The sequence below is a fragment of the Mustelus asterias genome, chromosome 9, assembly GCF_964213995.1.
Source record: "Mustelus asterias chromosome 9, sMusAst1.hap1.1, whole genome shotgun sequence".
Classification (NCBI taxonomy): Eukaryota; Metazoa; Chordata; class Chondrichthyes; order Carcharhiniformes; family Triakidae; genus Mustelus; species Mustelus asterias.
In genome coordinates, this window is record NC_135809.1 from 15,497,587 (window position 1) to 15,524,847 (window position 27,261).

Consider the following 27,261-nt stretch of genomic DNA (forward strand, 5'->3'; position numbering starts at 1 on the left):
CTCTTCCAATCTCTGGCCACCATGCAGAATAACTTGCCCTGGTTCAACTTTTTGTGACGCCCAAATGTCCTTGGTGCAATTGTTGCTGTTTATCAGGCCACACAACTTTGGCAATGATCACGGTCATAGTTGCGAGGTAAAACCAACCAACTAGGCATATAAATTAATGAGGGGTTTACTGGGGGAAACAACTATACCCAGAACAGAGATCAGAATGCTTTGGAATGCCACGATTCCGGGACTCCAACAACGCGAAAGCTCACGCTAGATTTGCATGCTCTTCTGCGATGAGTCTGATGGGTCATGTGACCCCCCCAATAAACTTACCCCTTGAAGAGACACAGCATTACGATCACCCTCTCGTCATCAACCACACTGTGATGCCCTCACTGTTCATAGCACTGCCTGAGAATGGAATTGTGTGGCTTGTACAATAGCCATCCTTTGACACAGCACTCTCTGACCTGAGGACATTCTTCATCAGATTTCTCTGCATCCCTGATTTAATTCACTCGCTGAGTTGTTGCTGGTAGAGTTGTGATTATTATTGATGCAAAGGGTTTCCACCTCTTCAACTCATGCATTACCTTGTTCAGACCTTGTTGGCATGGTGGCACAGTGGTTAGTGCTGCTGCCTCACAGCGCGAGGGACCCGGGTTTGATTACTGGCTTGGGTCACTGTCTGTATGGAGTTTGCACATTCTCCCCGTGTCTGTGTGGGTTTCCTCTGGGTGCTCCGGTTTCCTCCCACAGTCTAAAGACGTGAGGGTTAGGTTGATTGGCCATGCTAAATTGCCCCTTAGTGTCAGGGAATAGCTCGGGTAAATGTATGGGGTTATGGGGATAGGGCCTGGGTGGGATGGTGGTCAGTGCAGACTCGATGGGCTGAATGGCCTCCTTCTGCACTGTAGGGGTTCTATGATTCTATGATTGTGACTTAAATAAGAGACAATGCATTTGCTGTGCTCTGCTGTTTTCCTTGAACATACTCTGTCTTTGAATCAAACCTCATCATCCTCACTCTGAATCATTGTACTTGTGGAAGAATTTTTTGTTAATTTAAGAGTCTCACTAAGGGTTTGTGGTCTGTCTCTATCTTGAAGTGGAGACCAAAGATTTGGGGGGAATTCTCCCATCTTGCTCACCATGGGAATCGTTTGAGCAGGGGGGGGAGGCGGACCACGCAGAGTTCCATTGACATCGGGCGAGATTGTCCAGTTTTGGGGCAAACACAGTTGGAGAATCCCACCCATAATCTGCAAACTTTTCACAAGCTCATGTTGCAGCTAATGCTTCTTTCTCTTTAATTGCATATTCAGTCTCTGTCAGTGCACTGGATGCTTGGTAAACTGGTCTACACTTTCCATCCATCTGTATCTGAAGGAGTACACCTCCTAATCCTGTAGAAGTTGCATCTGCAGCAATGATAGAGAGTAGCACTGAATCAGAGTGAACTAAAATATCAGGTTATATCAGCATCTGTTTGTATTTCTCATAAGAGCTCTGCTGTGCTTCCTCCCAGCACCCTTGTCTTATTGTAACAGTTGACGTAGTGCTTGATTGACGACAAGAGGGTTGGGCAACAGCTTTCTGACTTTGTTTACCATACCCATGAGTGTCTGGAGCTCAGTCACGCTGCAAGGAACTGGAAACTTTTCAATTGCTCTTGTCTTCTGTGGATCAATTCTGACACTGGATGCCTTCACCAAACAATGAAGGAACTTGACAATCGGTTCTGAGGATTCACGTTTGTTATTGAGAGTAAGTCCTGCTTTCTATTGGCATTTCAGCACAGCACACACTCTGGTTTCATGTTCTGTGTGAATGGATCCATGGATCAGGAGGACATCATCCAGTCTTTCTGGGCTACCTAACATTGTCCTCTGGAAGATTTCATGCGCTGATATGATGCCAAAGGGTTATCTGCTGCAATAGAACCTCGCAAATGGTGTAATGATGGTTGTGAGCAACTTAGGGCCCGATTTTACCATTGCGTTGCGCCCGTTTTCAGGCACGAAAATGTGGTAAAGTTGGGTGTGAGGCCATTAACGCGATCCGCGCCCGCAGATTGCTATTTTACCGAAACCCAAGAATGGCGGCGATCCGCTTCGCACCCAAAACGGGCGCAACGGTGATTTAAATGCATTTGCATGCATTTAAATTGAATTAATGAACTGCCCGCCCAACTTTATCAGCATTTCCCCCTTTACCACCGCGTTTGCCAATCCGGAACCGCGCTGTAATGGACCTGCTGAATAAAAGTCTGAATCGGGCGCTCCAGCTGCTGAAGAGTGCGTTCAGTGCTTCCAATGGCTCTCTGACTCAGATCAGTGGTCGGGGGGAGGAGGGTGGCGGGTCAGATCATTCTCTGGTTGTGGGGGGGGAGGGGGAGGGGAGTTAGGCCAGATCGCTGTCTTTTTGGGGGGGGGAGGAGGAGGAGGCGGGTCAGATGTATCTCTGGTGGGGGGGAGGGCCGATCGTTGTCTGGGGTGGGGAGGGCTGATCGTTGTCTAGTGGGGAGGGAGGAGGAGGCAGGTCAGATGTTCCTCTGGGGGGGGGGGGTGAATGACGCCAGACCATTCCCTGGGTGGGGGGCTGAGTGAGGCCAGATTGTTGAACTGGGGGAGGGGAGGAGGGAGGTGGGTAAGATGTATCTCTGGTTGGGGGGGAGGCCCGATCGCTCACTGGTGGGGGGGGGAAGAGGGGGGGCAGATGGATCTCTGGTGGGGGGGAGGCAGATGGATTTCTGGTGGGGGTGCGGGGGGCAGGGGGGTCCACTGCCACTCTGCGGGTGATCGGTGGGGAGGGGGGCAGGGATGGCGATCGGTCTGGGTAGCGGGGGGGTGTTGATAAGGGGGACAGTAATGTGTGTGGGTAGTGGGAGGGGTGAATAAGGGGGACAGCGATGTGTGTGGGGGCCATCGCTCCCGCTTGTCATTCCCGGGCCGCTTTCTCCACTTTCTGTGGCCTGGGAGCGATCTAACATGGGCGCGCTTATTCAAAATTTTTTTTCGAACTGCACATGCGCAGTTCAGGGCTCCGATCATTTCGGGCACGCTAAGCCCCGCCCACAGTGTGAATGGGACTGGCGATTTTTTTTTCAGGCTGAGTGCATATGGGGACACCTGAAAGCAGATTTCTAAGTCGGATCTGCATTACGGCCAGATTCAGCACTTAGAATGAAAATGGTAAAATAGGTCCCTTAGACTCTTCATTAAGGAGCAGTTGCAAAAAAAAAACTGTTTTCAGGTAGCTTTGTGAAGATGGAACTCTTTCACAATTCATAATTTTGTTGAAGCCTTGTCCACTGATGAACTCCAGGATGAACTTCTTGTCCAACTGCTTTGTTCAGCCAGATAAGATCTATGCAATTTCAGATAGATGGGTTGGGTTTTGGCACTGGGACCATTCCTGATCCCTTGTCTGTTGGTTCTGTCACAGGTGAGGTAGTTTCTTGCTTCAACATTGAGTTAGTTTCCTTCTTTACCTTTGGCAAAAGTGGGTGATTAATTTTTCTGGGTGTAAGCCCAGAGTGCAGAAAAGATCTACTAGGATGCTACCGGGACTTGATGGTTTGAGTTATAAGGAGAGGCTGGATAGACTGGGACTTTTTTCACTGGAGCGTAGGAAGCTAAGGGGTGATCTTATAGAGGTTTATAAAATAACGAGGGGAATAGATCAGAAAAGCCAAGCAGCGTACCTTAATCACTGTCATCTGGTGGCTCTGACATCCATCTGACATGAAGTACTTTGAAAGGTTAGTCATGGCACGAATCAATTCCGGCCTCCCAGATTGCCAAGATCCACTACAGTTCGCCTACTGCCACAACAGGCCTACAACAGCTCCATCTTCCTGGCCCTGCACTCAACCCTGGAACACCTAGATAACATAGACATCTCTGTCTGACTCCTATTTATCAACTACAGCTCAGCCTCCAACACCATTATTCCTACGAAACTCATCTCCAAACTCCGTGGCCTGGGGCTCGGCTCCTCCCTCTGTGACTGGATCCTGAACATCCTAACCCACAGACCGCAGTCAGTAAGGATAGGCAACAAAACCTTCTCCACGATCATCCTCAACACCGGTGCCCCACAAGGCTGTGTCCTCAGTCCCTTACTATACTCCTTATACACCTATGACTGTGTGGCCAAATTCCCCTCCAACTCAATTTTTGCTGATGACACCACTGTAGTGGATTGGATCTCAAACAATAACGAGACAGAGTACAGGAAAGAGATAGAGGGCGGAATTGTACTGGCGTGTCTGAGATTTGTACGATCCCGCCTGACGCCAATGGATAATGCTGCTGTCCGAGCCTTGCCCACCCCCGGAATCGAGGCGGATATGCCGGCAAAATTCCAGCCAGAGAATCTGGTGAACTGGTGCGATAACAATAATCACTCCCTCAATGTCAACAAAACCAAGGAGATAGTCATCGACTTCAAGAAGCATAGTGGAGGACATTCCCCTTTCTACATCAATGGGGATGAAGTAGAAATGGTCGACAGCTTCAAGTATTTAGGTGTCCAGATCACCAACAACCTGTCCTGGTCCCTCCATGCTGACACTATAGTTAAGAAAGCCCACCAACGCCTCTACTTTCTTAGAAGTCTAAGGACATTTGGCATGTCAGCTACTACTTTCACCAACTTTTACAGATGCACCATAGAAAGCATTCTTTCTGGCTGTATCACAGCTTGATATGGCTCCTGCTCTGATCAAGATCGCAATAAACTACAAAGGGTCATGAACGAAGCCCAGTCCATCACTCAAACTAGCCTCCCACCCATTAACTCCATCTACACTTTCTGCTGCCTTGGAAAAACAGCCAGAATAATTAAGGACCCCACGCATCCCAGACATACTCTTCAACCTTCTTCCATCAGAAAAAAGATACAAAAGTCTGAGGATATGTACCAACCGACTTCTTCCCTACTGCCATCAGACTTTTGAATGGACCTACCTTGCATTAAGTTGATCTTTCTCTACACCCTAGCTATGACTGCAACACTACGTTCTACACCCTCTCCTTTCCTTCTCTATGTACGGTATGCTTTGTCCGTATAGCACACAAGAAGAAATACTTTTCACTGTACACTAATACATGAAACAATAATAAATCAAATCAAATCAAGTCTGTACAGATTGGTGATGAATGTATCAATATTTTCCCCTTGTTATTGGACACGTTTCTTAAGGTTAGCCCGCTCGATAGTGGTATTCTGTTGCATATTGAAGCAGAGACCAAGTGCCCCTATTCCTCCATCGTATGCAACTTGTTCTTCATTGATCCCTTGCCAGACTAGGATACTGTCGGCATAGCCACACACCACATGTAACAATGTACTGACCCAGCTGACTGCTTGGCTGTTTTTTATTTGTTCTGAGATGTGGGTGTCGCTGGCTGGGCTAACTTTTAATGCCCATCCTTGAGGATAATTAAAAGTCACCACATTGCTGTGGATTAGGAGTCATATGTAGACCGGACCAAGTAAGGATGGCAGATTTCCTTCCCTAAAGGACATTAGTGAACCAGATAGCTTTACGACAATCGACAATAGTTTCATGGCATCATTCCAGATTTTTATTGAATTCAAATTTCACCATCAGCCATGGTTGAACCCGTGTCCCCAGAGCATTACCTTGGGTCTCTGGATTACTAGTCCAGAGGCAATACTACTATGCAACTGGCTCTCCTCCTGATGCCGTGTGATATCTGACAAATGTTTGGTGCCAATGTAGCCACGCTTGTGTTTGATTAGTGACTGGACCTGATCAAAGCTTTCCAGTATTGGCAGAGACTTTTCCATATTTGTTCTTTGCCCCGCTGCCACCGTGTAATATTCTTGATCTTGTGCTAACACCGATTATTTACAGTCTGCTGAAATGAGGAAAAGATTGACTTTATTAAGAAACACCTCTTACTGTGGTTTCTTTGTGATCAGGTCGACAAAAGAGAGCAGGAGCATGAGACATTACATCAATTCCTGTGCTGGTCTATGTTGTGTATCATTAGCATGACATATAATTAGAATTGACTCCTTATACCACATTTTGAAGTTGGGTCTTCTCTTTATTTGTGTTGTTGGAGATCTCCGTATAGCATGCGTTGTGTTGTTGGAGATCTCCTTCCCTGAATTTACCCTTATATTTCTGTCAATCTCTCCCTGCATCCTTATCTCCAATCCATAGTTATAGTGAATAGTTTAATTGGATGCTACTATAACAGGAAAACTCTGAAACACCACGGGAGGAATTCTCCGGCCTCGCTGGTCTAAAAGTCGGAAATTCCTGCCCAACCGTCAATGGCTTTCACATTCTCTGCAACCTGCCCACTAAAATTCCATTGGCGGGTGGGATGGGAGAATTCCGGCCTCCAGTTCAATCCTGAACTAATCAGAGGTAAATTCCATTCTGATATCAGTGAGCGAAATAAAATGTAGTTTTCCAACAACTGTAACTTGCATTTCAAATCATAGAATCCCCACAGTGCGGAAGGAGGCCATTCGGCCCATCGAGTCTGCATTGACAACAATCCCACCCAGGCCCTATCCTTGTAACCCCACGTAATCCCCCTGACACTAAGAGGCAATCCTACCCAGACCTGTTCCCCATAACCCCAAATATTTACACCACTAATCCCACATCTTGGGACACTAAAGGGCAATTTAGCATGGCCAATCTACCTAACCTGCACATCTTTGGAGTGTGGGTGGAAACCAGAGCACCCGGAGAAAACCCACACAGACACGGGGAGAATGTGCAAACTCCACACAGACAGTCACCCGAAGCCGGAATCAAGCCCGTGTTACTGGTGCTGTGAGGCAGCAGTGCTAACCACTGTGCCACCGTGCTGCCACCATGCTGCTATTTAAATAGCATCTTTAACATAGTAAAATGGCCCAAGGTGCTTCACAGGAGCATGATCAAACAGAATTTGACTCAAAGCCACATGGGAAGATAATAGGGCAGATGACCAAAAGACAGCAGGCAAGAGATGTTGAGATGTTTAAGGAGAGAATTCCAGGATCTCGTCATCCAGTGATGTAGAGATTAAAATCATTGATGTTCAAGAGTCTAGAATTGGCCATTTGGAACATCAGCATGTTTAATTACAAAGTGTGAAGCTGCCAGCCATAACTCCAGACTGCCACTGAGATTAGCATCTTAATGTTATTAGTCTGCTTCCATGGATGTTCATTGCTGTTATTTTGGAACAAAGCATGTATCACAACGTACATCAAAGAAATTTCACCATATAACACCTTTGCCATACGCATCAAACAACATGTTTTTAATGCTTTGATAGCCACTTATTTCCTGTAACTCATTGGCTGGAATTTTACCTCCCCGCCCGCCATGGGAAACGGAGTGGGCGAGGGGCGGACATTGGGATGGTCTTCTTTTCTTCTTTTTTTTTTCTTTTTTTCAGCATGGAAACAGGCCCTTCGGCCCAACTTGTCCATGTCGCCCTTTTTTTTTAAACCCCTAAACTAATCCCAATTGCCCGCATTTGGCCCATATCCCTCTATACCCATCTTACCCATGTATCTATCTAAATGCTTTTTAAAAGACAAAATTGTACCCGCCTCTACTACTACCTCTGGCAGCTTGTTCCAGACACTCACCACCCTCTGTGTGAAAAAGTTGTCCCTCTGGACACTTTTGTACCTCTCCCCTCTCACCTTAAACCTATGCCCTCTAGTTTTAGATTCCCCTACCTTTGGGAAAATATATTGACTAGCTGATCTGTGCCTCTCATTATTTTATAGACCTCTATAAGATCACCCCTCAGCCTCCTACGCTGCAGAGAAAAAAGTTCCAGTCTATCCAGCCTCTCATGAAAACTCAAACTGTTGACCTCAGGCAGGATTTGACGGTTCAGGATGAGCAAGGCCGTAAAATCCCACCCAAGATGTCCAATGCTTTATTACTGCATTTGGTCCTTTATGGACCAGCACAGCTTTCCTCTTTACTCACCGACTCGTCTATTATCCACGCCAGAAGTATTAGCTGTTCCATTTTTTTGACATTTCATTGGTCTTTGTGAAGTTCGAGAAGCAACTTTTCGACTAGTTTCTATTCTTCCAGCTTTTAATATCTTTTTTTTTCTCTGGGAACATTAGTCGATAATGAACTCCAGCTTCCTGCGGATTTTTTGACAGGGAGGTTTTGGAGACCAGCAGATTCATGGCTGACAAGCGCTGAGCTGCAGCAACTTGCTCTCTGCTTGCTGCCTGCTTTCAACTACACCCTTAAAGAGGCTCCCTGGGTGAGCTACAAAGGCTTAGCAAAATCATAGCAGCTGTTGATGGGTGGGTGACAGCATGGCGGACGGGGTGATGAGAAGTTACATAACCAGGCTACGTGAACGGTATTACTAGGTATGAATATTGACAGGGTCAGGACTGGAATTTTGCAGGGTCACTAACTCTTCTGGTAGTTTTATATACGTCCACTGAAATCAGTAAAGCAAGTCAGTCACTCCAGATTCATCCCAAATACTGTAATATAAAGTATTTAATAAGATTGCATGTGTGTTGGCTTTTAGATTATTTCTATGAAGTCTATTAGCATATGTGGAAAAATTTATGGCAGACATCACTGAATGAGCTACATTGGGATTTCTCAACATGTTTTTAAATCCTAATTTATCTTTCTTCGAAGCAAAATGTGCCTCAAAACATCAGTCATAATTATACAATTTTATATGTTGATAACTAATAATGTCATAAGACATTGTAATACTTATATACGCTCTTTGAAAGGGTAGGATTCAGTGTAAATCAGCTGATGTGACATCCTGCAGTTCAGTTAACATCATTAAGCCTTGCTAAAAGTCCAATCTTAATGTTAAAATATCTACAGGAAAATAAGCGCATAAGCTATGCAGTTAAATGCTGTGACATTAATGTACATTATTGTGCCTGTGTGAAATTCCTATTTTAACAGAGAATTTGGCTTGCTTACTACTATTAAAATTGCACTGAAATGAATTTACAATTATGATCAATGTTCAGGAATGACCATGTTGTTTTGCAATATAAAGATCCTAGTTTTGTGGTACAAATTCACTTAATATTCGATTGCTGGAAACGAGTTCTCTCTAAAATTAAACAAGAAATGGGAATGCAGGAGAAATTGTCGATCGTGATGGCAAAAGAAGCAAAAACAATATGAGAGAAACATTTTTCACCTGGCGAGTGGTTAAGGTCAGGACAGTAAGAAGTCTCACCATACTAGGTTAATTTGGAATCACGAGTTTTCGGAGCACTGCTCCTTCATCATGCGAGTCATGTGCTGCCTGAGAGTGTGGGGGAGGCAGGTTCAATCTTAGCATTCAAGAGGGAACTGGACTGTCATCTGCAAAGGAAGAATGTGCAGGGTTGTGGAGAGAAGGTGGGAGAATGGCACAGCGCGAATTGCTCGTTTGGGCAACCAGTGTGGACATGATGGGCTGAATGGCCTCCTTTTGCATTGTAACAATTCTCGATTGTATGATTCTGTGATAACTTTTGTTAAACGTGATTTTTCTTTGTCAGCTATTGTAGCTGTTAAAACATAACAGAGGAAAATTTGGTCTTGTTAACATTCACCTGTTAGCCAAGCTCCTTCTTTCTCCGAAGAGAGAGAGTATCTTTCTTCCTGTGTTACACGCTGACACACTCAGCACTAGTCGGCACTGACCAGTTGGCTTTTATCCCAGTCTTTGTTCATTCCTGGAAGGCCCACAAATCGGTCTGGGACATTGCTCACAGGATATCATTCCTGCCAAGATAATAATCAGCTCCCATTATCTCCACAAGAGATGACAGTTAGTTTCTGTATGGCTTTCATGCTTTTGATGTGTCTTTGTCTGGAAACAGAATGTGGTTTCATAGTTTCTCTCTTATTATCACCCAGCAATTCAGCCAGTGACTGAGTTTACATCCTCAGCCATCTTTGGCTTGTATGTCCATTTTTATTTTTACGTCTTGATGTGGAGCTAAGGAGAGCAGGAATATAAGGGAAGCTGCTGCCTGGTGATCACCACACCCCACCTCGACACGTCCTCTGTCTTTGGCCTTCACCACCCTACCATGGGTGGCCCAGAACTGGTCCTTGGAAATGAGTGAGGCCTCTGGAGATATGACAGGGGTGGGCAGCTTACCTACAGTATTTCAATGAGGCCCAAGGTCCAATTTCAGAACAGCCTCAAGTTTTCAGACTTGACAATGAAAAGAAGCCATAACTATTTTTTTACCCCAGTATTTCCTACGGAGGAACACATAGGCAAAAAATATTGGAAATAGTCAATGGTTCAGGCAGCATCGGTGGAGAAAGAGAAATGGAATTAATAGGCTGAATTATACAATGTGTTAAATTACACCCCCTCGCCCCACCACCCCTGCCCAGGTTAAATAATTGGTAAGTTGTCTGCCAAAAGTCTTCTGCCTTTCTGGATCAGGAAGTCCCACCTCATAAAGTTACCAGCCAATCAGAACCTGGCAGCTCTCAGCACTGTAGGCCAGAGGCAGGTGGCGTTGGATTTGTGGATATGTTTGGGGTCTCGCTGAGTGATGATGGAGCCTGGGGGCCAGATTAGGAGGGACCCCTTCCTGTTCTCCAGCAACCCACAAATGGAAACCTGCTGGGTTGGCTGGTTGGCATAGGCCTCTCCTGCCATTGGCTAATGCTGAGGCAGTGGGATGAGGCGTTTGAGTGGGCAAGTGCCTCAACTGGCCCATTGGCTGGCGTGCCAACCCCCGCCACTGTTTTAATTGTGATGAGCCCAGGGGCGGGTGAGAAGGCAGTGGACAGGCCCACCCGCTGGATTCAATGGGTCCCCGCTTTGGCCTTCAAACCCATCAATTGTGGACCATTGAATCCAGCTCAATGTTTCAGGTCAATGACTTTCATCAGATCCATAGAAGTTAGAGATATTTTAAAGTTAAAGTTTATTTATTAGTCACAAGTAGGCTTACATTAACACTGCAATGAAGTTACTGTGAAATTTCCCTAGTCACCACACTCCAGGGCCTGTTTGGATACACTGAGGGAGAATTTAGCATGGCTAAATTCCTAACCAGCACATCTTTCAGACTGTGGGAGAAAACTGGAGCACCCGGAGGAAACCCACGCAGACACAAACAATGACCCAAGCCGGGAATCGAACCTGGGTCCCTGGCGCTGTGAGGCAGCAGTGCTAACCACTGTGCCACCGTGCTGCCCATATAACAGGTTTAAAGCAAGTACAGAGTCAACAAAGGCTGTGAGTTTTTGATTTTTGATTTGATTTGATTTATTATTGTCACATGTATTAGTATACAGTGAAAAGTATTGTTTCTTGCGCGCTATACTGACAGAGCATGCTGTGCATAGGGAAGGAAAGGAGAGAGCTGGGCAACATAAGGGAAGATCTGTAATAGGGTGGGAGGCAAGAGAATTAAATGATAAAAGGGGTAATGTCACAGGGAATGGGCATTCTTCTGAAGTCACCTAGTTTCTGCAGCAGCCAATTATCAGTCTATTACAAGGGGCAGGATTGTCGAAGGCTGATGGTGTAAAGGACTGGATGTGGGCAGGTCAAGAACTTTGTGCTGCCAGCCAGCTCATTCCACCCTTGAGCCATTTTCTAGCAGGCCGGACACAGTCAAGGTATGTTCCCTTAAAAGGGAAAGGTAGGGCAGGCAAATCCAGAGTGCCCTGGGTGAAAAAGTAGACAGAAGTTAAGATAAAGAAGGAAAAGTGTGCTTCTGACAGGAGTCAAGTAGAAAATACAATTGAGAACCAAGTGGAATACAGAAGGGCAGAAGTGGAAAAGCACATTAGAATAGGGATTATGAAAAAAGACTGGCAGCCAACATAAAGGGGAATCCCAAAGTCTTCCCAAAGACATCTAAATAGTAAAATGGTGGTAAAAGGAGGAATAGGCCTGATTAGGGACCTGAAAGTTAATTTACACATGGAGGCTGGGGGCATGGCTAAGGTATTAAATGAATACTTTGCATATGTGCAGGGGTATGGGGAAAAGGCAGGGGAAAGACATTAGGTCATGATACTCATTTGGAGAGCTGGTGCAGACACGATGGGCCAAATGGCCTACTTCTGCACCATAACAATTCAGTGGTTCCGAATGGCTACAAGCTGAATGGATAGCTTGAACTACATTTTATTCATTTGTGGGACATGGGTGTTGTTGGCTGGTCAGTATTTATTGCCCATTCCTAGTTGCCCTTGAGAAGGTGGTGGTGAGCTGCCTTCTTGAATTGTTGCAGTCCATGTGCTGTGGGTTGACTCACCTCTGGGACGATAGTCCAGAGGCGGGATGGGTAGCCTCAACCACATTGACCCCACCTCCGGGAAGATCACCCAGAGGCGAGAAGGGTAGCCTCAACCACACTGACCCCACCTCCGGGAGGATAGTCCAGAGGCGGAACACATCGGGTAACTGATCTTTGTTCCTGCTTCTACCCCCCTAACCTGTTTCTGCAGGATCTGGTAAATTCAACCCTTCAGGCAGCTTGTCCCTTCACCAATTGTCATATTGGAGTGAGGAAAACACTTGGAATTAGCAGCAATGTAGGTCAAAAATTGATTGAAACCACAATTGATCAGAGATTAAACAATTCCACCAAGTTTTCATGAACACAAAACATAAAAGGCATTGATTTTGGGGGAAGAGTAATGGAGAAGACCAATTCACTGCAAATTGCTATGTTTAAAATTTCAAATCACTAACAAGTCGTCGGAGCTATGAGCTATGAGACTGGCACACTGAAGAACATTTCTCAAGTTCCTTTATCCTGCATCTGTTTTCTTTCTGATCCATTCATTTCTGTCTATATCCTCTGTGTGCCATTTCTCTGCTTCAGAAGGTGCATATACGGCCTCGTTCAAGTATGCTGACTTTAAGCTGGCCAATTGGCAGGTTGTGAGAGTGGTATTTAGTTGTGTAAGGTTGAGCAGGTATTTCCTCACAGGCTTCAGGACTCCAATGTTAGAAGCCTGTGTCGTGTGGGAATTAGTCCCTGGCTCTGATTTTCCCTGAATTGCCCAATTGATGACCAGAGGGCAGCCTTATCATACAACATTCAAGGACAGGCCGAGTTCCTTTATGTAGAATGGAAGAGTGAGTTGCAAAACTTGTACAAAGTGGGCAATGACACTGCCATGATCCACAAACTGTAGGTCATCTCTGTCTATGGTCAGTTGAACTTTGGCACGGAGGTGACTGAGATTAAAGACTCTTGCATCCAGGCATTATTTAATATTGACACCAAGGGCGGAACCTTCCGGCTGTTTACACCGACAGGATTTTCTGGTGCTGCTGCAGTGAACGGAGATTTGGCTGAGTGCCAAGTTCTCCATCCTCGCTTCCAGTGGGGTGTGAATGGCCGGTAGGATTTTGCCCCAGACCTTTAATGAGGTAGATTATAAATTATATGGGGGCTATCATACAGCCTTGCTTGACGCTGGTCAGGATTTTGAAGACATCAGTTTCAGATCTCCCACTCAGTCATATCACCATGAAGCAATTGTTTTTTTAAAGTTTATTTATCAGTATCATAATTAGGCTTACATTAACACTGCAATGAAGTTACTGTGAAAATCCCCTAGTCGTCACACTCTGGCGCCTATTTGGGTACACTGAAGGAGAATTTAGCACGGCCAATGCACCTAATCAGCACGCCTTTTGGACTGTGGGAGGAAACTGGAGGAAACCCACGCAGACACGGGGAGAACGTGCAAACTCCACACAGGCATTGACCCAAGCCTGGAATTGAACCCGGGGCCCTGGCGCTGTGAGGCAGCAGTGCTAACCACTGCGCCACTGTGCCACCAGCAGGATTGTGACAAAGTATCTTGGACATCATTGGAGAACAATCCACACAGCCTTGCAATTTACTAAGTCGAATGTTTTGGTCAGGTGAGTGAGTGCAATGAGAAGAGTTCCTAGAGTTGTTCTTGGATTTGTCTGGGATCAAAGACCAATTTGTAGATTCATCTGGGAGGGCTAAAACCCAACTACGTCGCTGTGAGATTTTCCTCCGCCACAGAAAGTATGTGATTCAGGTGAATATGTGTAAAGATTTCCCCTGCTGTGGACACGAGGGAAATACCTCAACTAAAGGTGAGGGGGGGAGGTGGGGGGTGGGGGGGGGGGGTGGGGGGGGTGGGGGGGGGGTGGGGGGGGCGGGGGGGGGGGGCGGGGGGGGGTGGGGAGGGGGGAGGGGAGGGGGGAGGGGAGGGGGGAGGGGAGGGGAGGGGAGGGGAGGGGGGGGAGGGGGGGTGGGGAGGGGAGGTGGGGAGGGGGGGAGGGGGGTGGGGAGGGGGGGAGGGGAGGGGGGGGCAGGGCCAAGATGCTCAGGGTATCTGCATGGTATCTGCCCCTCCTCCTGAAATCTTTGTGAAATATAAAAGTTTAACTTACCTGGGCCATTTACAAGTGACTTTGAGACTTTGGGGCCTTTAGTTATGTCCACATTGAAAACAGCGTGCACATCCTGAGGTCAGACTTTACGTTAGGTCTATACTCCTCCAATTTGGGCAGTCTTCCCACGTCTGAATTCACATATTTTCAAATTGGGAGCATGGAAATCCATCAGAACCATGGTGCAATGCCCTTCCTCACATCCACTGTCTCAGCCCAACCTGCTGAAACATTGTCACTAAGTTGAGAAGAGGAGGTTTGTGGACAGAGAAAGGAATAAAATCAAACCTTCAAACATGCAGTAAGAGAGATCAGCGACATGGAAATCAATATTACACTGGCAACAGTTTATACATCTTTTCTTCACTAAGAACCTGTTTGTATTTTGCCTCCTTGATTGGAAAACTGTGTTTTAAGGAAGGAATCAATTTAAATTGTAGCTGGGGGCTCGGAATGATTTGCCAGTGTGTAAGAATGTTAAAGGAACTACACTGCCAAGACGTATGAGCCACACAATCCAATTACTCCCAGCAAAGGGTGCAGTAAAGGCATTCCCATTGATGTATAACATTGCGAGAAGGCACAGAGTTCACACAGAGCAGGACTAAGGAGAGGGAGGAGGAAGAGCAGGAGGAAGGCTATCTCTGTCCAGCATGTTCAAGGACTAACTCCCTTACATGAATCTCAGTGAGAAACAATGTGCACTCCCCATGCTGAGTTAGGTGGTGTGGTTGCATTTAATCGGGCAGAACGGTGGGTGGGGGATGCCACAACCATCCCACTTCCTTTCTGATTAAGTCCATGGCAGGAAGGCCCATGGGTGGTCTTCCCACCCCACTGCCAATTACAGCCCTTAAGGGGGCAATTAATACCCACTTAAGGCTCTCATCCTGCCATTACTGGTATTAACCCAGCTTTGGGGGGCTTCACCATGGGGGGAGCAAAACAAACAAATCTTAGAGGGATCCAGCATTGGGAAGTGGATAGTTCACTGAGAGCCATCCCTTGCCCTTGTCACCGACCCACTTCGCCCTCCCCCACAACCCCTCCTCTCAAACTCTCACCCTCCATCGCTTACCTGTGTACCTCAGTCTATCCATGACCCCAGGCCTCGGGTGGGTGTTATACCAGCAGTAGCCACCACTATCCTTGTGGCACTGCCCTCCAATAGAGCTGCTGGTCTCTAATTGGCCATAAGCTTTGGGTGGGCAAGATGTCTGCTGCCGGGGTCCTTGATTCCAGGGAAGGCCCGCCCTTGGCCTGTCCAGTGCCTGTGTGGCACTCGATGTTGTAGCCCTTTCCCAAAAGTGACCCCAGTCACCTCAGTTAAATCCAGCACAATATGTGAGATACTTTCTTGTTTGCCCCCACATAATCCTTGAGTGAGGATGACCTCATTGAACTCCTCCTCTGGTGGAGCTGTAACTGTGAGCTCAGGGCTCCTTCCTAGTTCCTTCTTAACTGGAGCTGGAGATAATTGTAACCTCACCATTTGCTCTTCATTGTTGCCGAAGGGAGCTCAGAGGTTCTCTATTCAAAGACAACTAATTGTCTCTAGCTAGGGACAAGCAGGTGGAGCAAGCTCACAGGTTCATTAGGATTGCAGTCCTCCCCATTGTGCAGGGTGCCCTTGCCTGCACGCACGTCATTTTGCAGGCACTGCGTGTCAACTCTGTTCTATATTGGAACTGGTAGGATATGGCATTTGCAGATGCATCCATTGACTTTGTCCACTTGTGAGGGGTCACTGAATGTCATGTGTCACTATGTCCAGGCCCCAGAACCTGGCTCCTCGCTTCGATCTCCACAGCTATCCCCACACACTGCTTTCCGGTCTCGAGTGTCTTTGCAGGATATCTCGCTCACTTCCACCTCCTCCCACTAGGGCCTCCACTGTACGTTTCACAAACCTTGGAGCTCAATCACTCGCATGTTGTATCATTCTTCACTGTTTCCAAGGCATAAATTTACTTTGGAACATACGAGCAGGAGGAGTAGGTTATTTGGCCCTTGAGCCTGTTCCGCCATTTGATTAGATAATGGCTGATCTGAGTGTGGTCTCAACCCTACTTTCCTGTTTGCCCCCACATAATCCTTGACTCCCATGTCTATCAACAATCTATCCAACTCTGCCTTGCTGGGCAGCATGCTGGCATATTAGTTAGCACAGCTGTCTCACAGTGCCAGGGATCTGGGTTCAATTCCGGCCTTGAGTGACTGTCTGTGTGGAGTTTGCGCATTCTTCCTGTGTCTGCGTAGGTTTCCTTCGGGTGCTCCGGTTTCCTCCCATAGTCCAGAGTTGTGCAGATTAGGTGGATTGGCCATGCTAAATTGCCCCTTAGTGTCCCAAAGTGTTTAGGTTAGATGGATTAGGCATTGGAAATGTGTGGGGTCACAGGGATAGGGAGGGGAGAAGGCCTGGGTGAGATACTCTGTCAGAGATGGTGCAGACTTGGTGGGCTGGATGGCCTCTTCTGCACTGTAGGGATTCTATGATTCGATGATGATTCTATGATTGAATAAATTCAATGACATAGCCTCCACTGCTTTCTGAGGAAGAAGGTTCCAAAGTCTAACTACCCTCTGAGAGAAAAAAAATATTCTCATGCCAGTCTTAAAAGTGAGACCTGTCAGAACCTGCTTCAGCCACAGTGCACCTTCCCTTTAAGCAGTGCAGGCTACCTTTAACTGGTCCTAAAAAATCAAGCATAGTGATGCCATATTTGCTGATTACAAAAAACACAGTGGAACATGCTGGCAGTTCTGAGTTACTCTGTGATTTGGTTTACCTTCCTTAAAGCATTCTCTGAAACTAAGTGGCTGATTGATTTCGAATTGATGAATTCAGGTTGAATAATCAGAGAAATCATAGAATCCCTACAGTGCAGAAGGAGGCCATTTGGCCCATCGAGTCTGCACTGGCCACAATCCCACCCAGGCCTATTCCCGTAACTCCGCTTATTTACCCTGCTAATCCCCCTGACACTAGGGTCAATTTAGCATGGTCAATCAACCTAACCTGCACATCTTTGTACTGTGGGAGGAAACCGGAGCACCCGAAGGAAACCTACGCAGACACGGGGAGAATGTACAAACTCCACACAGACAGCGACCCGAGGCTGGAATTAAACCCTGGCACTGTGAGACAGCAGTGCTAACCACTATGCCACTGTGCCGCCCTAAATACAGCTAGAATTCGGATCAAATATGAGATTGAGACTTAAATGGAGATTAATGTACTTTCTGTTCAATTTGAATATGAATATAAATGATATTTACTCATAACTGGTTGAAAACCTGTACTTTGCTTTATGTCAAGTATAATACTTGCAGTATTGTGTTTTTTATGTTACTGATATGAGGAAGTATTTTAAATTGCATTATCCTGTTAGTCTTTACAAAGGTCCCCAGTTATCTAGTTTTAAAGTAAATGTATCACACTTGTTATGACCATGTGAGGAGGTGTAAACATTGTCTCCCCTAATTTACTCTCTGGGTCTGGCTGTAACAGGGTTTTGTGAAGGATTTCAAAGGATGAAGGAATTTTCTCCAAGTCTGAGTTTAACCATTTATACGCTGGTTGCAAGGGAACGAGCCTGGCAGCCTTTCTTGGACTTCTTAAGACAAAAGAGGGTTTGTTTTTATCGAGTTTAAAAACCACGCAGGTGGAGAAAGCAAAATGTTTAAAAAGGTAAATCTGTGCTTCTTGAAATTTCACCCGCATGCAAAATTTCCAACTTTTACTGGCGGTAACTTGGCCAGATTAAAAGCCAATGCTGAATGGTAAGAGAATTCACGGTTTCTGAGTCCTTGCGCTGCTATGGAATCTTTTTCATGTTCCTCTAAATTCCAGGGTTGCGTTGAAGTCCATGTAAAACTGCTGGAAGTTTCCTGGAGACAGTTGCTGGAGACAGTTTCCTTCTTAATCCGTAATCTGTCTTTTCCAGAAATCAATGAGTTTTGCTCCTGAGTTTCCTTTTGACGGAAGCTCACCATCTCTGTGCTGAATTTTTAAACTGTAAGAGCTGGAGTCTTAACTTGGAGAAGAAGGGTGAAGGGTGTACCTTACTTTTCCATCAGCAGCTTTTTCTGACTACTACTTTACTTCTGAGTTTAGAAGATGTATAAAGGGAATTCAAAGATGGCGATTAGTCATGTGACCTCCTACCCTCGCAATGATGTCAGAAAGGGTTTGCTTATCTGATCTCTGAATCTGGCTTTTTGTCCATGCTTATAATGTCCCAGTCGTTTGCTTCTGAAGTAGTAATTATCCATTTTGATGACCCCGCCCTTCCAAGTAACTATTGGCCTGATAGATTTGTGGGGTGGGATTTTGGCCTCACTCGTCCCGAAACTGTAAAATTCCGCCCGAGGTCAATGGACCTTTCCATTTTCCGCCCCTCGCCCGCTCCGATTGCCGTGACGGGCGGGGTGGTAAAATTCCAGCCGCGGTCTCTGATGGAGAGGTAGTCTTATAAAAATGCAGTGTTCCATTCGTTATCCTTTCATGGGATGTGAGAATCACTGGCAAGGTCAACATTTGTTGCCCATCCTTAATTGCCCTTGAACTGAGTGACTTGTTCGGTCATTTCAGAGTCAACCAGATTTCTGTATGTCTGGAGTCACACATGTAGGCCAGACCAGGTAAGGATGGCAGATTTCCTTCCCTAAAATACATTAGTGAATCAGATGGGATTTTACAACAATCAATTGTTGTCATAGTTGCCATTACTGAGCTTACCTTTATATTGCACCAGCTGCCATGGTGGGTTTGGAACCCATGTCCCCAGAGCATTATCCTGGCCTTTGGATTACTAGTCTAGTGATAATTCCACTGTGCCACCATTACTCCCTTTCAATAGTTCATTTTTTGAAGTGGACTTTGACACCCTCAGGCATGAAATTCAATGAGCAGCACGGTGGCACAGTGGTTAGCACTGCTGCCTCACAGTGCCAGGGACCCGGGTTCGACTCCTGGCTTGGGTCACTGTCTGTGTGGAGTTTGCACATTCTCGTCGTCTCTGCATGGGTTTCCTCTGGTGCTCCGGTTTCCTCCCACAGTCCAAAGATGTGCGGGTTAGGTTGATTGGCCATGGTAAATTGCCCTTTAGTGTCAGGGGGACTAACAGGGTAAATACATGGGGATAGGTATGGGTGGGATTGTGGTCAGTGCAGACTTGATGGACCGAATGGCCTCCTTCTGCACTGTAGGGATTCTATGATTCTATGTCAACTCTGATGAAATGTCATTCAGACTCAAAATGTTGGTTCAATTCTTTTTCCACAGATGCTGTCAGATCTGCTTGAGATTTCCCAGCATTTTCTGTTTCTGTTTTATGTCAGGGCACGTCTGCATATAGAAACTTTTGACCGTGCACAGATTCCTGCAGTACCCCACTAGACACTGACTGCTAATCAGAAAAAGGCCCATTTATTGCCAAATCTTTGCTTTCTATCTGCGAACCAGCTTTCTATCCATCTCAAAACATTGCCTGCAATCCCATGTGCTTTCACTTCACTTGGTAGTCTGTTACATGAGACCTTGTCGAAAGCCTTCTGAAAGTCTCAATAAACTACATCCACTGGTTCTCCTCAGTGAACTCTACTGAATGCATCCTCAAAAAATTCCAATAGATTCTTCAAACAAGATTTCCCTTCTGTAAATCCATGCTGACTTTGTCTGATTTTCCCACTGACTTCCAAGTGCTGAGTTATGAAATCATTGATAAATCCTCCAGCTCCAATTTCCCCTATGCTGACGATAGGTTCACTGGGATCAGTATATCTTATCACTGATCATGTGTCTGTAAAATGCTGACATGTAGATCAGTCACAGAGTAACAGCATAGAGCAGCTCACACACAGATTTAGACAACAAGGGTAATTGTCACTTACCAGGAACACCAATAACTCCATGGATCAGGTGGGATATTTTCTTCACCATGTTTTTGAGGAAGAGAGGTGTTACAGGCTAATAGGCAGGAGGAAATAGATGTTCGGAGGGAGGGTGTACTAGCAGTTTTGAATAAACTGAAGGTTGATAAGTCCCCTGGGCCTGATGAAATATATCTTAGGATTCTTTGGGAGGCAAGGGTTGAGATTGCAGAGCCTTTGGCTTTGATCTTTGGGTCCTCACTGTCCACAGGGATGGTGCCAGAGGACTGGAGAGTGGCGAATGCTGTTCCTCTGTTTAAGAAAGGGAATAGAAATGACCCTGGTAATTATAGGCCGGTTAGTCTTACTTCGGTGGTTGGTAATTTGATGGAAAAGGTCCTTAGGGATGGGAGTTACGACCATTTGGAAAGATGCGGATTAATCCGGGATAGTCAGCACGGATTCTTGAAGGGCAAGTCGTGCCTCACAAATTTGATAGAATTTTTTGAGGAGGTAACTAAGTGTGTTGATGAAGGTAGGGCAGTTGATGTCATATACATGGATTTTAGTAAGGCGTTTGATAAGGTCCCCCATGGTCGGCTTATGATGAAAGTAAGGAGGTGTGGGATAGAGGGAAAGTTGGCCGATTGGATAGGTAACTGGCTATCTGATTGAAGACAGAGGGTGGTGGTGGATGGAAAATTTTCGGACTGGAGGCAGGTTGCTAGCGGAGTGCCACAGGGATCAGTGCTTGGTCCTCTGCTCTTTGTGATTTTTATCAACGACTTGGAGGAGGGGGCTGAAGGGTGGATCAGTAAATTTGCTGATGACACCAAGATTGGTGGAGTAGTGGATGAGGTGGAGGGCTGTTGTAGACTGCAAAGAGACATAGATAGGATGCAAAGCTGGGCTGAAAAATGGCAAATGGAGTTTAACCCTGATAAATGTGAGGTGATTCATTTTGGTCGGACAAATTTAAATGAGGATTACAGGGTCAAAGGTAGGGTTCTGAAGACTGTGGAGGAACAGAGAGATCTTGGGGTCCATATCAACAGATCGCTGAAGGTTGCCACTCAAGTGAATAGAGCTGTGAAGAAGGCCTATAGTGTGTTAGCTTTTATTAACAGGGGGTTGGAGTTTAAGAGCCGTGGGGTTATGCTGCGACTGTACAGGACCTTGGTGAGACCACATTTGGAATATTGTGTGCAGTTCTGGTCACCTCACTATAAGAAGGATGTGGAAGCGCTGGAAAGAGTGCAGAGGAGATTTACCAGGATGCTGCCTGGTTTGGAGGGTAGGTCTTATGAGGAAAGGTTGCGGGAGCTAGGGCTGTTCTCTCTGGAGCAGAGGAGGTTGAGGGGAGACTTAATAGAGGATTATAAAATGATGAAGGGGATAGATACAGTGAACGTTCAAAGACTATTTCCTCGGGTGGATGGAGCTATTACAAGGGGGCATAACTATCGGGTTCGTGGTGGGAGATATAGGAAGGATGTCCGAGGTAGGTTCTTTACTCAGAAAGTGGTTGGGGTGTGGAATGGACTGCCTGCAGTGATAGTGGAGTCAGACACTTTAGGAACATTTAAGCGGTTATTGGATAGGCACATGGAACACACCAGGATGATAGGGAGTGGGATAGCTTGATCTTGGTTTCAGATAAAGCTCAGCACAACATCGTGGGCCGAAGGGCCTGTTCTGTGCTGTACTGTTCTATGTTCTAATTTACACATTATGCAACTGCAGCAGCCATCTTTTATCAGTGTATTTTCTTGTCTTAGAAAAGTCCTCTTTGAACAGTTCAATATAAGTTTTTGGTCAGCTAGCGAAATTACAGGGTTGCTATCACATATGTCACGACGACAGTAAACCAAGCATCAAAATGACTACCCGAATGAGCATTGACGAGATTAGTTATTGTTCAGGCATTTCCAGCCACTGTGTCCGCTGCCCTAATACTTTTCAGGGAGTCAGAGAGGTTGCATTTTTCAGGTGATGGTAACAATACAGGACAGTGCTTTTCCCAGTGATTTTCACTCAGCCAACAATAACTTGTACCCCAATTAACGCCCATTTTATTCAGCTACCACTAAACGAAACAAAGCAATTGTGAGCAAAGTGCGGTTAGAGCACTGTGAGAAGGCCAGCGTGGGAAGAATTGGCCTGTTAAAGGATGTTGAACCATTGACTTCTACCAGTAGAGCAAAATAAATTACGGTAATTTAGCAGATTTTTTATTGGCACTGCCAGCTTTTAAAAGAGAAATTCTTAGCCTGCGATTGAAAGTTTGGAAAAATAACATAATTGTGGCTTATTCCTGGTTCACGTTTCTCCCCCTGTACTCTACAGATACTTCAAGAAGTCTAAAAGCTTCTCCGTCCGCTGTCGAACACATTTCTCAGAAGCTGAGACACACACGGGAGTTTACTGTTCTGATTACGCTGAAGCAGGCCCACTATAATTCAGGAGTCTTCTTGTCGATTCATCACTCAGACAAGAGGTCAGTGATATCCCGCTTATTTCACACAAAGGTTGTTGGTTCTGTCTGTACGGTAAAAATCAGGGCAAAATTCATTCCCAGCTGCAGTTTAATTTCCTATAAAAACAGCATTAAGAAAGAAATACAGAATGTCTTTTCCCATCTTGGCACATAGTCAGTTAATTTTTCCCACTTTGTTGGTCAAAAGAGAGCCCATGCGCGATGCAGTAACAAGACATCAGCTGATTTCAGTATTTTGAGGAAGCGATGGTACTCGGATTCAGGGAAAACACGTTCAAAGCTGCAAAGCCCTGCAGCCGTGGTTTGTGTTCTTCAAGTTGCCGCTGTATTTTTAACTTCCAATTTTTCTCCTACCTTGAAGATGTGTTGTCAAGATGCTAATGCATAATTCACAGGGATTGTTAGTCCTGTAGCATCTGACCCAGTTGGCCATTCTTCACATGTCAAATAAAGCAGTGAGCATTGACAGGCTGTCCCGACCATGGGGGCAAAATTCTACCTCACTCAACATTCCCACATGCACCATGTAACTGTGTAACACCGGGTATTCATTAAAAAGGGAGAAATTCTGGCTGTGTATTTGCACTCTTCCCAATCTGTGGAATATTGCGGCTAATTATAATATCTCCGAGGGCATCACGGTGGCACAGTGGTTAGCACTGCTGCCTCACAACGCCGGGGACCCGGGTTCGATTCCCGGCTTGGGTCACTGTGCGGAGTTTACACATTCTCCCCGTGTCTGCGTAGATTTCCTCTGGGTGCTCCGGTTTCCTCCCACAGTCAAACGATGTGTGAGTTCGGTGCATTGGCCATGCTAAATTGCCCCTTAGTGTTAGGGGGACTAGCACAGGGTAAATGCATAGGGTTATGGGGACAGGGCCTGGATGGGATTGTGATTGGTGCAGACTCGATGGGCCGAATGGCCTCCACCTGCAACTGTAGGATTCTATGATTATGGAACTGAGACTGGGAAATGCACTTGACATCCTGATGCTAAATATATATATATATTTATTTAATGGTAAAGGGTAAGAGTTCACAGTCACTTTTGTTTCCCATGCTGACAATCATGAATATTTAATCAATTGCCCTAAGCCTATTTATATGACATTACTTTTGTACATGTTAATATCTCATTAATTCAATGACATAAAGTTTTACATGGCTATTTGCTGGTGCATTTATGTTGCAATGATGGTAGCATAATCTGATGGTGTAAATGCATAGAGGAGTCCATATGCGATATAAATTAAAACTGATGTCAATGTTCTTGTACGACATTACATCAAAAAAGATCACAAGGACACAATCAGAATTTTCCTCCTGTTAATATTTTGGAGGATATATTAGGTGGATTAGGCTAACTAGTCAGTCAGTTGTTCATCCCTTGCCTCCTATTGTAAAAACACATTAAGTATTTTTAACAGAGATGTCACCCTGAAGTATGTGGGGTTTCAGCTGTGGATAGAGACTTCTCAGATCTGTCTCTTTATATGACCTGTAAAATATATATTAAAACAAAGCCAATACACAACAGTGAACACTACAGAAACCAGTAATAAATTTCAAGCATAAATTCTTCCCCCGGCCATTTGTCCTCCATTTGAATTTTATGAACTCCTTTAACCTTCCTTATCTCATCTCGAAGATTTACCCATGACGTTCTAAGTTATTCAGAAAATGGGAACTGTTGTTTCACTAGTTCTTAGAATCCTTCTTTTCAAACACAGTAATTCTACCTTCTTTCAGACCAGTAAGATCGTCTGTTAGTGACCTTTAAGCATTTTATGTGCAAGGTACTGCCGAGCAAGTTATTAACGGATATGAACATGTTTTAAACAACACAATCAAATATGATTTAATTTCCTCTCAAAACCTTTGCTCAGTCCCCAGATACTTCCGTAACAGATCTCGTGCATTTCTTCAAATACCCAATGATGGCCCAAAAAGTATAATTCCGTTATTTAAAACAATTATGGTTCATGCTACTTTTTAAAAAGTTTAACATTAAACAATGACATTTCCCTAATCTTGGATTACAAAAATAATCTGCTTGAAGTTTGGGAATAGTTATAACGGAAATCCATACCAACACATATAATTCCAGGGTTGCCAGTTCAGAGTTAGTGCACCTTTAGTGGTAGTCACTGTCGGTGTAGACCTGATGGGCTGAAGGACCTTTTCTGCACTGTATAAGTGGCAAAAACTAAGGCTACAGAGTGGAGGGCACACAATTAATAGAATTCAATTCTATGCAGTTCAATTCCTGATACAAAAATGTGAAATCTCTAAAATGGATTGGTTGAAATAATAAGGCAAATCTGGGAATGATTACGATGGGAGCAGTAGATACCTAGGATTGATTGCATAGACAATATTGGCTACCTATGAGTGATTGTATGGAAAATAATGGAAATCGAAAAGCCATTACATAGAGAATAATGGATATCTAGGATCGATCTCATAGAGAGTAATGGATGCCTTGACTCACTTACATATACAATAATGAATGCCTGGAATTGATTGCATACAGAATAATGGATACCTTGCAGAGATTATTACATATAAAATAATGGAAATCCGAGAGTGATTACCTGGAGTATAATGGAAGTTCGAGAGTGATTACAGAGGGGATAATGGATATAAAAAATTGATTTCACAGAGGAAGAGAGAAACCTGTCAATTGCACTGTGCAGAAAATGGGGGAAATGCTTCTTTTCCCCTGTAGTTAATGACCTACTCATTTCAATTGCAGAAATCACACATTTCAAAGCCTCATCTTTCTGCAATTTCACTGGTAGGCTTTTAATTATGGAGAAGAGAACAGACAATCTCTGATTTTTTCCACTGGAAGAGGAGTTTTGCCCAGTTTAAGATTAAAGGTTACCTGGGTATAATTGCACTGCTAGAGCCTCACAGTGACTTCCATAATAAATCATTTGATGGTTTGTAACTCATCTGGGATTAAGTCGCTGCCTTGTAATCACTCTAGTGTGTCAATTATATTTAAAATGAATGCTCTATGGGGGAAGGGTTACGCAGCGGAGTGTGTTCTGTACTGTGTTTCACACCGGAGATTTAATGATCTCACTACAAGCAGGTTATTGAGAATAGATCTGTGGTTCATTAAGGAAATTTTAGGAACTGTATCTTCAGAATGTGAGATTTGGTATGAGCCCTAAATTAATACGGAACCTTTTGAAAATATTAATTGTGCACCGTAGCTTCGGCCTCCAGTCTTAATCCTTTTAATATACATGTGTGGGATCAGATGGAAGGAATAGTCCGGGTGGTAGTGAGATTTACAACTGATTCATCCCCTATATATTAGAGTGAAGACACGGTGCAGCCTGGGGTCAAGCGTGCTTCGTGACTTTTATGTTTCTCCTGCGACAGTACATTGTTGTTATGTTAGACTTTGCGTTACTGGGAATAATCTCAAAGGATTCACCAGATGACATTTCTGCTGGTGGAAATCCCAGAGTATAGAACCTGTTGTCTCGGCTAGCTGTGCAATGTTTTTCCACCACAACAGTTTTTTTTGCCAGAGATTAAGTTGGTTACAGATGCACTATGCAAAGTGTCTTTTCCGGATGTATCACAGCTTGCTATGGCTCCTACTCTGTCCAAGGCCCCAACAAACGACAAAGAGTTGTTAACATAGCCCAGCCCAGCATGCAAAACCAGCCTCTTGTGGGGTTACGGGGATAGGACCTGCAAGGAATTGTTGCCGGTTCAGGCTCGATGGGCTGAATGGCCTCCTTCTGCACTGTAGGAATTCTATGATTCTAATGCCAAAGCCTCGCCATTGGCTTCACCTTAATATTTTTAGTCTTCTATCTGAAATATTAATATACACAACAAGTGCTATGCTGGGATAGAATTAAATTGATTTATTATTGTCACATGTATTGGGATACAGTGAAAAGCATTGTTTCTTACAAATTACTCAGACAAAGCATACCATTCATAGAGTACATAGGGGAGAAAGAAAGGATAGGATGCAGAATATAGTGTTGTAGTTACTGATGAAGAGAAAGATCAACTTAATATGGGGTAGGTTCATTCAAAAGTCTGATAGCAGCAGGGAAGAAGCTGTTCTTGAGTCGATTGGTATGTGCTTTTAAACCTTTGTACCTTTTTTTCTGTGGAAGAAGGTGGAAGAAAGTATGTCCGGGGTGCGTGGGGTCCTTGATTATGCTGGCTGGTTTTCCGAGGCAGCGGGAAGTGTAGACAGAGTCAATGGGTGGGAGGCTGGTTTGCTTGATGGACTGGGCTTCGATCACGACCTTTTGTAGCTTCTTGTGGTCTTGGGCAGAGCAGGAGCCATACCAAGCTGTGATACAACCAAAAAGAATGCTTACTATGGTGCATCTGTAAAAACTGTTGAGAGTCATAACGGACATGCCAAATTTCCTTAGCCTCCTGAGAAAGTAAAGGCATTGATGGGCTTTCTTAACTATAGTGTCAGTG

At 45.0% G+C, this 27,261-nt stretch overlaps 1 protein-coding gene across 2 annotated transcripts in view; it reads left to right on the forward strand.

Annotated features, from left to right (window-relative positions):
* The window catches only part of LOC144499079 (protein kinase C-binding protein NELL2-like), a 272,572-nt gene that overhangs the window by 30,767 nt on the left and 214,544 nt on the right, over window positions 1-27,261 (forward strand). For both annotated transcript variants that reach the window (XM_078221141.1, XM_078221142.1), the window contains exon 3: window positions 22,638-22,788. In XM_078221141.1, coding sequence (XP_078077267.1) covers window positions 22,638-22,788 — 151 coding nt within the window. The remainder of the gene's footprint in view (window positions 1-22,637; window positions 22,789-27,261) is intronic.